Source organism: Prenolepis imparis, unplaced genomic scaffold, assembly GCF_030444845.1.
Source record: "Prenolepis imparis isolate NDT839.2.m4 unplaced genomic scaffold, iyPreImpa1.0 SCAF_9, whole genome shotgun sequence".
Lineage (NCBI taxonomy): Eukaryota > Metazoa > Arthropoda > Insecta > Hymenoptera > Formicidae > Prenolepis > Prenolepis imparis.
Window position 1 is genome coordinate 11,617,426 of NW_028141167.1, and position 15,950 is coordinate 11,633,375.

The 15,950-nt window shown below is 36.6% G+C and overlaps 1 protein-coding gene across 2 annotated transcripts in view; it reads right to left on the reverse strand.

Moving 5' to 3' along the window:
• Window positions 1-9,536: 9,536 nt before the first annotated feature.
• Window positions 9,537-15,950, reverse strand: part of Fur2 (furin-like protease 2) — a 340,885-nt gene continuing 334,471 nt past the window's right edge. The window contains exons 8-17 of one of the 2 annotated variants that reach the window (XM_083045203.1): window positions 15,220-15,436; window positions 14,760-14,839; window positions 14,362-14,642; window positions 13,619-13,806; window positions 13,272-13,520; window positions 12,613-13,081; window positions 12,319-12,518; window positions 11,978-12,259; window positions 11,499-11,716; window positions 9,537-11,290 (exon numbers count right to left, since the gene is read on the reverse strand). In XM_083045203.1, coding sequence (XP_082901329.1) covers window positions 11,183-11,290; window positions 11,499-11,716; window positions 11,978-12,259; window positions 12,319-12,518; window positions 12,613-13,081; window positions 13,272-13,520; window positions 13,619-13,806; window positions 14,362-14,642; window positions 14,760-14,839; window positions 15,220-15,436 — 2,292 coding nt within the window. In that variant the 3' untranslated portion in view covers window positions 9,537-11,182. Of the gene's footprint in view, window positions 11,291-11,498; window positions 11,717-11,977; window positions 12,260-12,318; window positions 12,519-12,612; window positions 13,082-13,271; window positions 13,521-13,618; window positions 13,807-14,361; window positions 14,840-15,219; window positions 15,437-15,950 lie in introns of both variants that reach the window. The other variant, XM_083045202.1, reaches the window with a different exon arrangement.

Here is a 15,950-nt window from a genome sequence, read left to right on the forward strand (position 1 = left end):
AAATTCGATCTTTTTTTTTACTGACGTTTAATAATATTCTATCAATACATAAAAATTATTTATATATATAGATATTGTATATTTTTATACCTATACATTTAATCAGATTCTATTATTCATATAGAACTGTCATGTAAATATTAACTAAAATTTCAACTATGATAACATATTTATTAATGCAATACACGATCAGGAAACAGATAACATTCCCTGTCACAGCGTAGTGATACTTTGCCGATCCGGAATAAACTTTACCGGAAAGCATTTGCAAATTATTTGCAGTCACAATTCCCATTCAGCTAGTTAGAGTTCTAGTCGAACGTATGAAGCGTAGTATGTATGTACTACCTGCCTGTTTTAATCGATAAATAACTAAAACAGAACCAGCCGTGCTGAGTATACGTATGCCATGATCAATAAACATGCAATCATGCTCAACTACATTTACTCTATTTACTGATGCAAGTAGCGAGTTGTCTCTGCGTATCCCGCGTATGTTCCTAAAATAACCATATAACTAATTACCATATCAAACTTTGACCGCAAGCAAATAATGAAAATATTCTCCGAAAAATAGAAATAAGTTTTATCACGCAATTATTTGGTAATTCACTCGGTAAAAAAATTCCAAACGTTTTCTTTAAATCTTTAAATAATATGCATATTTGAAGAATATAAATATAAATTATAATGATAACAAATATATATTATAAAATTAAAATTATTTATTATTATTGTATATATATTATAAACATATATTATAATAATTAGAATACAATAAATCTAATGGAATTTAATTCTACCAGAACCTAATGCATATTGCAAAATTATAAATTTACTACGAATTGTAAATCGCGATCCTATATATGACTGACGTTGTAATTACTGTGTAATGATGACAAAAAAGACGTTTACAAGCAAACGCTTTAAAATACGAAGCTTTGTCGTAAAAGCAAAACTATTCGCACGAACGCGCCTTTGCATAATGTTCTTACTTTTAAACGAAAAATTTGGCTTCTACCTTCCTAACGGCATTTGCATCACTTTTATTCGTGCATCTCATTTACATCTCAGTCATTACAGTTTTTGCACATCAACGCGAAAATTTTCCAGTGGTGCAAAAGGTGATCGAAAGGTCCGATAAATTCATTTCTTCTCAAGGAAAATTAACAAATATTATTTTGACTGAAATAATTTCATTAATTAAATAAATATTAAATTAATGAAGAGCTACTGTAGAGAGAATTTATGCATCCTAACGAATACTGAAACTTTTATTTAATACTGATTCATGAATGTGATGATTCACGAATGCGGTGAGATTTCTTTGATGCCAAAACGACATCTCTTGTTAATATTCTCATTTCGCGAGTGTGATGGGTTAAAGACTGGTGTAGGGATGAGGCAGGCACGAAAACAAAATAATCGTTTGCACAGATGTTCGAATAGGAACGAATTGGCGTTTCCGATTTCTCCGGAAATCGAAATCGTGCCATTTGCGAGTCGTTCGATTTCAAGCTCACTCCATTCAGGGAGGAAACAATCGTAGTTACAAAACAAGTCGCTATCTAAATCACCGAGAGCGCCGAAAGCTCATTTAATGTGCATACAATTATGCCGCATTAGTGTGCCGCACGTTTACCGTGCGGAAAAGTTCTCCGATTGCTTTCACTGCGATAACGTATCTTGGACCACGTCCCACCGAAATAGAAACGAATCCTTTTTACAAACTTTCGTTCGTACGACTAATTCGAAGACTTTTCCTTAATAAAGATGTTGAATTAATTTCTAGAGAAATTAAAAAGAATAGATAATCTCTTGTAATAATCTTCAAAATTGACAAAAAAAAGTATCTAATTTCAAATAGACTTTCGTTTAATAGAATTCTAATTTGGAATATTATTATTTATAATAACAAAGATATTGAATTAATTTCTAGAGAAATTGAAAAGAGTACAAAAGATAAACTCTCACAAAATAATCTTCAAAATTGGCAAAAAAATAATAATATTTAATTTCAAATAGATTCATTTAATAGAATTTTAATTTGGAATATTATTACTAAATGAAAATTAAAAATACTTTAAATTGCATTTATATATGAATATAATGAAATCGAATTAAAATAATATCCCTGACATACATTGTGGACATCAAAATATAATTTACAAATTGGTTATGATTCCTTTGTATTTGATGTACAAAATATAATATTTATTAATTGGTTAATAAATCATCGCTGATGAAAATTACGTGGATAAAAATTCAAGAGGCAATTTGCCGCCATCGAGACTAATTAATTCAGTAATTTTCTTTTGAATCAATTTAATAAATAATATTACCGCATTAATTAATTATTTGTAAGCATATGTTGATGAAAGCTGATTAAGAAAAGATGAGTAAAAATTAAAGAAATTCTAAAAACTATATATTTTCTGTATTTTGTCTGAAACGTGAAATATTAATTGTTCTTTCGTATTAACACAGATTTGTCCGAAACTTGATTTGTCCGAAGCTTCGAAGTACTCGGAACCAATTAAAACTTTTTGCGTAATCGTTAATTTAGAACACAAGTAGATGTATCTCATGCGAAAATATGCGCTGCAGAGAGCGGTATAATCCCTTCTAGAGGATCGTAAAATTTCTCTTTTGAGAGATATAGTCGCGGTAGCGGTGCAACCGACAGTAGTTACGGTAAACGTATATACAGACGTACCTTATATGCGGAGCCAGAGAACCGCCGCACAGATTCTTCCTTTTATAAACATCTCGCAGTTTCTCTCTCGTAAATGAAATTAAATGTGCGAGAACATATTCATAATATTTCTCTGATTTTTATATTATATTGTATATACATTAAACATTATATATTTTATACAGATGCGTATAATTAATGATGTGCATATAATTAATATATCAAGAAATTCAAATTAAATTATATATATATTAATTAATTAATTATTTATTTATTTTTCGTAAAGTTGCAATTCTATATTATATTTTATGATAATCTTTATTCATACTTCACCAACTCAACAGTCTGCTGTATAATACAAAAGCGTTAAAAGAGAAATACGCGAGGATTCTTACTATATATATGTATGTATATATATAGGTACATATGTTTCTAAAAAGAAAGATGTCTGTTGTTTTCTTACGTACGATCCGTGACATGAAAAAAAATTGTGGCCCGGTGCCGTGTCGAATTTAAACGATCATATTATCACGCACATTCGAGACCATTCTCGACTTCCTCTCGTTGGCTTAATACTTTAATAAGACGGGCAAATTTTCATCCGTATATGAGTCGTACGTCCGTATATGAGAAACGTCGCTTTGTTAAGGTACTTGTGTTATACTCAAGAGAGCTTCTGCGAGCTTTGCAGTTTCCGCAAGCTGCAATCGACTAACTCGAAACAACAACGGCTCGCAAACGACTTTCGGTGGACAAATTGAGACGCTATCTAAATGTGCCGGTGATAATACTTAAAAGCCAACTTGATTAAACCCTTTGTGAATACAGCTAGGTGTTACTTTTGTCATTAAGAAAATTATCAAACTCTATTATGATGTTACAAAGCTAGAAAAACTTGTTTCATAAAACTAATTTTTTTCAATGAGTTATATTTTTTAATTAAGAATTAATCCAGATAAAAATAAATACTTTTTGAAAGAAATTATCGTTTTTTGTATCCAATTCAATAAATGTAAAATCAGTATTTCTTACAATTTTGATTGCCAATATTAAATACCTGAATCGTTGAAGCTCTCTCTAATTAAAAATTCTAAGTAAGCAAGATTTACTTTAAGTAAACAATATATACAATTTTGTTAATTAATTCCATCTTGTATAAAAAAACAGATTTTGTTTTATTTCGATGAGCTTACTAGTTTTTTTTCAACATTCCACTGACAAAAAATAATTTTAATTGCTCCAAATATCTGTTATTAGAATCAAAGTCTGCTTTTCTCATCTTGTATCGTCGAATATCGCCAGAAAGCTAACAGGGATGATACAAGTGGAAGATGAATGGTACCTTTCGGGCGAATGTGAACGGTCACATCAGTATTGATGATACTCCTGGTCGCTTTTAACCGATAAATCCCATCGCCCGAATTCCGGCTTTCTCCTTTAATCTAGTCTAGTGCATCTATCGGCGCTAAAACGCTTGTTATCCCACTTTGCTGCCTTTCAACGCGCATCATCCCTTTCGGGGCGACGAACTCTTCGTTATTATCCCCGGCAAACTAGAACTGAATCGTGAAAAGGGAGAATAGGTGTCCAGCCTCCGCAGAGGCGATTCTAAAGCAAAGTTCCGCAGTCGGATATGACCAAAGTCCAACCGGACGACGTTCGTAACGAAAAGCGGAAAATTGTAATCACAGGAAATGGACGAAATAGCGTATCTCTCGCGGATGGACAAAGGAAAGTGACAGAACGTGCATGCAGCAGCCGAGATGTCGAGCTCTTTCGCGTTTTCGTGGCGGGTGAAAATATTCCCGTATCCTCTTCGCTTTGATCAGAGACCTCGCTGAGAGGTCGAGCTCGATAATAGCCCGTTTCTTTCCCAGGTCGTCTTTGACTTCTCTCTCTGACTGCGCTACTTGGCGTTCCTAACGAAAAATCGATTACTCGTGATACGAGAAAACAGATGACAGGAAGATAATTAAATTCAGAGCCGCGCACTAAAGTTTGATAGAATATTTTCTCATTTCGCTAAAGTTCGCCCCATCGTCGAAATACTCTCTTTACTTCAATTACGTTCTCTGTACGTGCAATTCAAATTAATAATTTTCATAAATTTATTCATAACTTTCTTCATTCATAAAGTAAATTTTATTAATATATGAAAGATATATCCATTTATTCATTTAATATATTATAATGTAATATAACATTGTGGATTAATTTGCTCCAGACACGATTATGACTTTAGTTTTTCCTGATTTTATTTTTCTGTTTGAGTGTATAATGAAAATTAATACGAAAGTCTTGGGAATATTTTATGATAAAGATATTTCAAAATTAGGAGGAATTTCAAGAAGATGAACGTCTCAAACAATTTTAAACAATTTGAGAAAGATGTTTGACCATATATGATTGTCTGCTCTTTTTTAGAGGAAACGATTTGTATCGGAAAATATGCGTAGAATCAGACCAGCTGTATCGTGCATTACTGATAAACATCGGTGATGCACGTTTACATACGAGATGCATACAGATTCGCTCGTTGCGAATTTACGATATCCGCTTACGGCGCGCTGATAAAAGTAAACGAGCGAGATCTCGCTTCCTCCCCTGCGAATTATTGTCGGCGAATTTACGGCATTTATCCCGTTATCTCGATTAGCGTTGACTGAAATGTTTGTATACGTCACCCAGGAAATGGCTACAGATGAACGTTGATGGCTAACGAATGTTCGATTCTTCCGAACAATAACGAGTTCGAGACGAGGCGATATTTCGGGGATGAGGGTTTATAGCACCCTGGATCCTCGGAAATGCGACAGTCATTCACGTCTTGCAGGAAACGACAGACGGTTTTATGATTTATCCGTATATTAGGAGGAGGCTACGAAAAAAGGTCGTTTCGATCATGACGAAGAATTATAGACACTCGAATTACGAGGAGATAATGGCACGATCGAACGTTTGGTACTATATCCTAAATGTCATAGAAGGAATTTTCAAGGAAAAGAAGACTATAATATTTTATAATAATTTTGGAAATAAATGTGATATGGAAATATATTCTTAGTGTGATATGGAAACACATTATGGAAGAATAAATTTAGGAGTGGGAAATTAGCAATGTTGAAGCAACGTGTATATCATTTCTTTTAATCAAAAAATAATTTAGCTACAAATAAAAAAATCTATTACTTTTACTTTAATTTGATTTGAATTTAATTCTAATCTTTTTTTATTTAAAATTGATATAATTTTAACAATTCTTTAGATAACGATAAAATAATCTTCCATTATTTTATTGATAACAAAAAGAGGCAAAAGCTATTTAATATAGTTCGATCATCCAAATACAAGATAAAAAATCAATCTTTTAAATTTTTCAACTCTATTATCTCGCTGAAAAAACCTGAAATAATGTCTCTTCTATGGCTGAAACCCACAAATCGGAACAAAATCTATGCACTTCCGTCTGACTACGCGCAAAGATCAGAGTTACGATGGTACCAGGCGAAAGGAGAGGACATTTCGGTGGGAAAACTAGCGGTATGAAGTTTCTTTCTTGCGGCGAAGTTTTTACGGTGTTCCGTTTTCCGCACGCGGTGCCGTATGGTTTAAGCTTTGATGCTGCTGAGGAAAATAAATGCGATCTCCTCTCTTCTCGTGCGCGAGAGAGAGGCTATAAAAGGGCTTGGGCGGGGAAACTCGCAAGCGAATTTCCTTCGTCGCGTCCTTCTTTCCGCTCAAGTTTCTTGCCGCGTTACCGCCGTGCCGTTAACGTTTCCGGTCTTGCGGAAAAATGTAGGGCTATCGCTTTCGCCGCAGCTTTATTATCCGCGATAACGAATTACAAGTTATCGCTCCGAGAGCTTGCTTTCGGTGCTTCCGCTCATTGTTGAGTATTGAACGTAATTTTTATTCATGAAACAATGCGGTGGGAATCGTAATGTTAAGTTGACATAGATGTAAGGATCTATAGAGAATTTTCTATTATTTAATTAAAAAAAAGATAATAGGCTTGAAATTCGACAAAGAATTTGTTCCTAACACTCGCGGATTTTAAGACCACTATTATAAATTATATAATTGAAAGCAATGGTTATTTTCTGGTGATTTTTATCAGTTTTTTCATCAATTAATATTTCATTATTAATAGTATTATTAAAATTATTTTTGAAAACGTGTCGGGGAATTCTAATTTAATTCTTTTTAATTTTGAAAAATTAATATAATTTTAACAATTCTTTAAATAACAATAAAATAATGTTTCCTTATTTAATTGATAATGAAAATAAATAAAAGCTATAATATATAGTTCAATCAGCCATACGCGAGAAAAAATCAATCTTTTAAATCCTTTAACTATCACCTCATATTTAACAAATCTGAAAGAATGTCTCTTCTATGACACTGGGCCACATTTTGACGACGGAATTAGTTGCATTAACAAATGCATATTTTATTACTTGAGAGATGAATATTGAAATATATTGTTAATTAAAAAAAAGAATTCTCTACGAAAGTAATATTCTGTAATCAATTATTTTTATAGATATGTCTCTATATTCTATAGAAATTGTGGCACTTCGAAAACCAGCATAATAAGGGAGAACTATATATTTCAGTTCAGCATCAATCATTTATTTCTAAACTCTGGAGAAAATTTTAGGAATATCTCATTCGCAAAGGAAAGAATAAAACCTCGAGTAATGCCTTGTTTATTCTTCGATGTCCGATCGAGGGAAACCTTTCGGCCCAAGGCGCCACATCGATCTTTCCTTTTATTCTGACCACGGCCCACCCTGTCTTTTACCCCCGCAACACCTTTAGTCCACCCTTCTCGAATCACCGCCGATTGCCCGCTTTTATATCGCCGCAACGCTCTTCCATTCTTATATACCGAAAAGCTTATTTATTTCCTGCCTCCGGACGCCGGTCGGACTCGTATATAGTTTCGTATTCGTCCGTTTTCGCGAGAACATGGACATGGAAAAACAGGGCAATGAAAACGGACGATTTGGGAGTGGCGAAGAGAAAGGTCAACTTTGATTAAAGTCGTTTCTTCGTTCTCTCTTTCTCGTTTCATCTCTCTCTGCTCGTGGGATTTTGGCAATATTTCCGGAGAAAAACGCCAACCGCACATATCTGTCCCCTTTGGATTCTTCTCCGGAACATTTGCGGTCGTCGAGTAATATGAAAGTTATATGATTTTGCAATACCTTTACTTCGTGAACGAAGAAGTAGATTGAATGGAAAATAATTTGCTTTTGCGAGAGAGAAAGAGCTTCTCCGATCTCATATATGTACTTTATATGAATAGATATTAAATTTTATCGGACTGTGAGAAGAAAAGACTCGAAAAAAGCTGAACTATATCCAAGCTTATTTTTTAATGTTTTCAAATTAGTGTCTTATTAAAAGAAATGAGGTAAAAAACAGAAGAATGTCTGGATCAAAAAATTGATATGATTATTAGCTAAGAAAATTCATTTGATTAGAAAATAAAAATATATATTTCCGATCTACAAAATATAAATTATGCTAAAATTAATCAAACTAAAATTATTTGCAAATTTAAAAATTGAAATTTTTTAAAATACTTTATCAATAATTATTTCTAATATTCGTTATCTATATAATAATTTACAATTATTAAAGCATTCTCAAGCAGATTTTTGTACCAATAACATAGTAAAATGAAAGTTGTCCAATAGGGAACGAAAATTCTCTTAAATGAAATTGAAATTCGGGGGGATCGTTCTTTTACGTCTCGCAGCTGTCGCCGCTCGTCATCATTTACATCAGCCTCTAGATTTAATAAACATGAGAGGATCGAAGAGCGCAAATAGAATGTCAGAATGACTGCTGACGATTCGTTCTCGCGTCATTCACAGGTTTACCTTGTTCGTGAAGGAAGTAAGACAATCGGCCGAATGTAATTTCTCCATAGAGTCGTCGGCAAACTCTGCTGACACGCGCCGTTTCCCTCGTCGCGTGACACGGCGATTTAGTAGTTCTCGTATCCTAATTAAGAACTTCATTTCGCGCGCGATTCTTATTCCCGATAGAGTCCAACGAGATCGACGTTCTCAAGTTGCTCACAATTGGAAACTAGGGGATTGATACGTATCTGTTGAACACAAGGTGGAAGAGACATAATTTAAAGTTAAATGATCGACAGAGAAATGCTAACTTTTTACATGAAATTTCATGCGCTAAAATTATATATAGACAGTCAAATAATCAATCATTCAATATAAGTTTATCATTGAGAAGAATTTTACAATAATTAATAATAATGCGTATTATTAATTTATTACATAAATTACCTTTTTCGAGAAGAACTTTTGGAAATTCCTTTTTAATTAAAATTTGAAAGTTGTGTTCTCTTGAAAGTTAATCTGAAAAAAAGTTCGGCCACTTTTCTGTTATATTAAAGTTGAAACAGCCGCGACTCGCTACTTTCTCCAAGCATGATCTTCAAAATATTTAGAAATTCCACAGCAGATTTCTCGATTTGCGAGTAGATGCTCAATCATTCAAAAACTACGTTTAAATTTTAATGCATATGAATACACGATGGAAGTATATGATTCAATCTTTAATGTTTCATTAAGTAATAGTCACGAAGATTTCGGGATTACGGAATTTAATACTCCCGACTTCTACGGTCGATTTGCTAGCATCTTTCTCACGCATCGCCGTGATTAAAGTCAATATTGTAGTCGTACTTACCTAGAATGATGTATATACCTTGAAAATGGAACATCGGGCAGATCTATGTAAAACGAGATAGTGTCGCAAGGATGGTCAAGAAATAATTGCATATACTCGCGCGTTGCGTGTGTGTATGTATATATGTATATATTTATAATCGCGGTCATCATAAAAGTACAATAATAGCTTTATATCAAATCACGAGGAGAAAGTCAATATTCACACGAGTAGGCGTGGGCGATGGCTTTCAAGAATATCGATTCACTGCGGATCGTTGCGTATGGTTGTCTCTCTTGTTCATTCATTTGTTTCTTTTTTCTTTTTTTTTAAAAAACGATTTTTCTCCTCTCATGCGATCCCAACGAAATGGGGGAAAAAGAACGGATATCAGTGAAAATTAAAAAAATAGTAAGAACAACGCGGAGAAAGTGAGATATTAAACAAAACATCGATATAGACAATCAAATAATAACAACAAACAGTTTACAAAACGCAATAGCTGTGTACGACGGTGTGTGTTATGCCGGTTTGGGAGGTACTGGAATACGACGACTGACGTCACAGACGCGTCTGATAACTAGGCGATCGCAGCAATCGTAGCAAACGAGAGTAACAATCTGTTGGTTCCTCCGTGTATGCGAATTGCGTCGATTAGTCGAGACTCAAAGTGAGATTCGTCGTCTCGAACTATCGTTTCTTTCGCCTCCCCCTCCTGATCCTTGTGCGATTACCCCCTTTTGTTCGCTCACTTGTTACTATTATCATTTGTACAAATATATAACAATATCCATTCATAATTCTCACGATTAACGATTACGATTACGTGGTCCGTGGTTCAGCCTAATGTACGGAGGCCACTTTTATATCCCTTCACCCCTTAACGGAATGTCGGTAGTAGCTTTCCGAAGAGAGGCGAAGAGATGTGCCTTCGTTTTCTTGAATAACTCGACGACGGTCGTCGATTGCGTCAAGAAGAATGTTGCGCGAAGAAAAGAAAAACATCAATAGATATAATTCAAAGATGCTAGTGAATGAACTAGATTGCTTTCGACTCTTGTACCGCGCAACACTTGTAACTTGTCCGTCGCTGAAGTTCTATTTGTTCGTGGATACACGCGACGATGATCGACGCGACAATCGACGAAGATTCGGCGTTACTTCGTGAACAGAAAGCGTCGGAGGGGGAACGCGAAAGGGTGTGGGATCAAGGGTGTCACTAATCAGGCACTTCATAATGTCCTTCACCTTTTTTTTCCACCCTTTTTTTTCTCCGTGTTCAGAATCACCGTCCGTATCGAAAGTAACTCGGTATGGTGTGATGACGGCATCGGCGACGCACTCGACAACGATGACGGGCAGAAAAGTATATCTCTAGCTAAACACACACATCCCTCATACATTCGCATGTTCATGTTCAATCGCACCACGGCCAGATAAACAACAATCATACACTTCCTTTCACTCATTCGCTCTCTCTTTCTCTCTTCCTCTTTCGCTGTTCATACTCTACGGAGTTCTACTATCACGTTTTCGACGAATCATCCTTTGTTTGCTCCTCCTCCTCCTCTTCTTGTTTCTCCTTGTATTTCTCCCTTTTCGTTACGTATTTACCACCGTTTTCCCATTTTCATCATTACACGTATGTAGGCTATCTCTGGACCTCGCTGACGCGAAAGCACGTAACTTCTGACTCGCGAACTGATCACAATCGAGATTCGTTGATCTCTGTGCGACTCTTCGACAAGGGGTCAATAGCTACGTGGCAGTTAACGAAGTCTAAGTCATTAGCTCTGTTGCGTCGTCGATGTCCACATCTTCGGACGGTTCCATTTTCACGGCGAGCTGCGTATATCCCATATTGGTCTCCCTTCTGCCGGACCAGGCCTGCGAATAAAATGATAACGCACGCACATTTATCTTCCCTCGTCATTGAATCATTTATTTTTTGAAAACTATATAAATTATACTTTGAACAATACATTAAATATAATACTGATATAAATTGATGCAATTTTAAAAAGTTTCTTAAATACAAGCTTGAACGACTTCGCAATCAAATATCAGATTTTTTAAATTTGAATTAGATGCATACCTGAAGAGCGACAAATATCATTGCAAATAACGCAATCGACGCTAAGCAAATAGCGACCGCCATAGTCGTGGCTGCTGTTACGGCAAATGAAGCCGAATCGTTGTTTCTACTTGATTTATCGTAACTGTCAAAATATGTCTCAGAAATAGCCGTGTCGGCCGAGAATTCTGTTCCCGGTACTCTTCTCTTTCCAGCTGGCGAGCTGTTCCTGCAGCCGCCTACACATTAAAATAACACTATTCAGTAAACGTCGATATTTATAACAGTGTATAAATGCAACAACATATCGATAATAACATAAACTAACTAGAATAAGTATAAATTTTTAAAAAATTATTTTTTCAATCCAATAAGCGCGTTGATGCTTGTATAACATCTCTCTATTAACGGCAGATATATTATCTGTCTGTTAATATGTACATTTATTTATTTACGCAAACTTTACGTGTAATATTAAGACGTCAGCACGTGAGAATTACCAGTTTCTGGATCACAGAGACAGCATTCTTCAGCTTGAGGCCCCTTTTCGTTGCCCGTACAGCAAGGCACGCACTGATTGTTCAATTTGTCCAAATGCAGCGGCGGCGAACATGCGGCGCAGCTGAACTTGCCGGGGCCAGTGCATCTTCGGCAGTCGGAATGGCAACTCTTGCAGAGCTGTGTTAAGGAATCGTAGTATTGCGCTCCCAGACACTCCATGCACAGTCCGCCTTCCAACATCGAATGAGGGGGACAGGAAGTACACTCTAGCGGACCTTCTCCTGGAACGGATATTTTCCCGTTGAGAAATAATTAGATTTAATTAATCCAATTTACTTACCCTTGCACGTGCGGCAATAATGATGACACTTCTGACAACCAAAGTTGGATTTAAAGAAACCTTCCGGACATTCGGGATGGCATTCGCCGGCTGCTAATTGCCAGCCTCTCGGACATGTGACGCACTGATCCCTCCTGGGTCCCAAGCACGTTTTACACGACAAGTAACACTTGGCGCATTGACCTCTGTCGCTGTAATAACTGAAACCAAAAGGAAAGAGAATACGAAACATATCAATGCTGTTCTTCAATCATCAATTTATTCAATGATTCATATTAAATTCTTCCGCTTTACCCTGGCGCGCAGGACGATCTGCACTCTCCGCTCTGCAGCTGCAGGCCATCTTGACACGCCGTGCAGTTCAGGCGGGAGACGCAACTCTTGCAGGTGTGTAGACAAGGGACGCAAACCGGCCGCGAAGGTTGTACCACGGAGTAATACGCGTCGTCGCACTGAGACACGCAGCGCTTGCCTTGAAGCAGCAACGGGTTCGGACAGGATATACAGTGATCTTCCGTGGGGCCGGCGCAGGTCTCGCAGGACGAGTGACAGACCTTGCACTGACCATTCTCGTAGTACTGGCCCGAGTTGCAGTTGCTGCCACTCTCGGGCGCGCACAGCCCCTTCTTGTTCAAGCTCCAGCTCTCGATGCAACTGGTGCAACTCAGCGTGGCGCAGGTCGCGCAACCGGGTGGACATGCGACGCACTCGCGCCGCTTCTTGTCAGTGCTGTAACCCGTCGGACACGAGGCGCGACACGTGCCTGTAACATTCGAACCAGAAACCATATGATATATATATATATATATATATATATATATATATATAGAGAGCAAATTCTGAGACACGTAATCTCTCATCTCACATTTAATTCATTTACATATCTGATGTAATTAGATTTTTTTTAATCAAAATTTCTGTCGAATATGTGATTTCACATAAATGACGCTCACCGTTTAAAGCGAACAGCCCGGTTCGGCAGGTGATGCACTGGTTCTCCGCCGTACCGTTGCAGGTCTCGCAGGTAGAATGGCATGGAGCGCAGCTGTAATCCTGCGTCTCGTATGTATACGGAGGACACGCGGCGTAACATTTGTTCTCGTGCATCACCAAGTGATGCTCGCAGCTGGTGCACTTGTCCGGTCTGTCCTGACAGCTGGCGCAGTTGGCCTCGCAAGGCACGCACGTGCTATTTTCAGTATCTGCACGGAGAGATGCAAATAAAAAATCGTATATCACTCGATTTCATGGGAAAGAGATCATCGCGATTGATGAATATAAAATTTTTTTGTCGGCGTACTTTCGTAGTAGCCTTCCGGACATTGCTGAAGGCAGACCGCCAGATCGGTGACTCGAAGATGAGCGGGCGCGCAGGAGAGACAGGAGTCCTGACCGGCGCCCGCGCAAATCTCACAGGACTCGTGGCAAGGCCAACAGACGCCGCCCTGATTGGGAAAGCTCCTTGGCGGGCAGCGACTGACGCATGTGCTGAAAAAAAAGAAAGGACATCCCTCGCGTTGTTTCTCAAACGATTTTACGTTGAGAAGGGTCAAACGAAAAGAAAAAATATAGAATGAGAATTGACGGATCCATTGAGAGCTCTCATTGTGTGTAAGAAATAAATTATAGTGATTAAAAAAAAAAGATAAGTTTAATCATTATTTAACACGCAAAAAATGACAAAATACCATTTGCTCTCTTAATAGCAAATACATTTATACTGGAATGTGCCTACCGTTGTAATCCATAATTTCGTAGCGTTGTATAAAATTGTTTCATTAGTTTTTCATGAAGATGCCACAGTGCATAAATTTCGATAATCGTACATAACTATATTTAAGAAGAAATCTAAAGTGTCACATAGATCTCTACAAGAATTAAATATTTATCAGATATTTACCCATCCAATATTACGTAAATGATTTTATTTTTAAGAATCTCAGCAGATACGCTAGAAAAAGCACGAATTGTATAGACTATCTTTTCATCGACAAAAATAAGGCGACTGTTTCATGCAAGAGTTCGAAGCGTTCATCTACTCACTTGTCGAGACGATAATTCTTACAGGCGACGCACTGAGTCGGACCTTTTCCGTAACACCCCTGCGCGTCGCATTGAGGATCGCAGTCGTGCAATATCCTTCTGGTAGTATCGAGAGAGCCGTCCACTTGCGCGGACGACGCCGCCGAGGGTGAATCAAAAGCGGCAGCCGAAGAGACATCGCCAGGTAAATGGTTCGTCAGGATCGGCGCCGACGAGCCGTCCAAGGTGGCCACCGATGCTTGTAGATTCGACGCGGCGCCTGCGTACGGACCCTGGTAATTCTGAAAGGTAGACGAAGAAAAGAAGTCGCTATTGCCCGGATAGCCGGACAGTTGCGGATCATCGTCTACCGTGAACGGATAATGTACGGAATGGGAGGGAAGGAACGCGGAATGTACCGGATTAAATTGCCGCGTGCGTAACCGGATCGGGTTCGTCGACGTGCCATAGAAGATCAGCTGCCACTTCTTCAGTATGCCTGCAACAAGATCAACGAGACGAGATTATAAGACATGTTGAAGGAAAGCGTTAAGATCCGATAAAATTAATTTGATTATTAAAAATAATGCAAAAATTCAATATCGTCTTTACTTTGGAGAAAGAGGATTTTGATAAAAAAAAAACTATAGTCTATTTCTAGAATTTAAAATTTTAAGAATAATAAATATTAATAATAAATAGTTTCATTAAATATTAGTGTTATGAATTATAATAATAATAAAACACTAATAAACATAATAATAATAAAATAATAATAGAAATAAAATAATATATATAAAAGTTTCATAAAAATTTTTATTTTACTTTGCAAATAAACGCGCATCTAAAAATTCAATGAAGAAATTAAATTGAGCTTGCCTGGTGAATTGACGTGTCGGTTTCCAGCATTAATGATCTGCAGGGTCCATCGGCCATCCGCCTTCTCGCCCCAAAAATGCACGCTGAGGAAGGGCCAATCGTCGAAGTTAGAACTGAGAACGTCGCGTGGTCGTTCGAACAATAGGGTCGAGGTTGTACCCATCGGGGAAGTCAGTAAGAGCCTTAAGTTTCCTCGAGGGAAGAACCTCAGGGAAACCTATTTTACGACAAGCAATTCAAATTTTATTCATATTTTAATAAAATTCGAAGTTCTTTTGACGTAATTCTAACTTGACGCATCAAATTGACAAATTAATTTTAATATACAGAACACGAGCAATCTTAATAATTTTTAGAAAATTGTTAAGATTATCTTCTTTAGAAAGAAGACTCTTAAAGAAATTTCCAAAACAAGTATGAAGTAAATCAGAAAATGTTGACACTAAGAAAAATCTTGAAATTTCTCCGTGAAAATAAATCAGCACACCAGAGAATACAAAAAATTTTTTTATTTTACAAAAAAAATACCGGAAGCTTTAACTGTATAAAATATCTTTTTCAAGAATTGAATAGTCATTCATAATCCTCTCGAATAAATACTAGATATCCAAGTATTCCAAATAAATACTTTTATACTTAATAAATTATGGTGTGGTAACTAAATAATATAAATATTAGAATAATATTTTAATCAATAGCATTTATATTAAATAACTACTAAATTGCAGTTA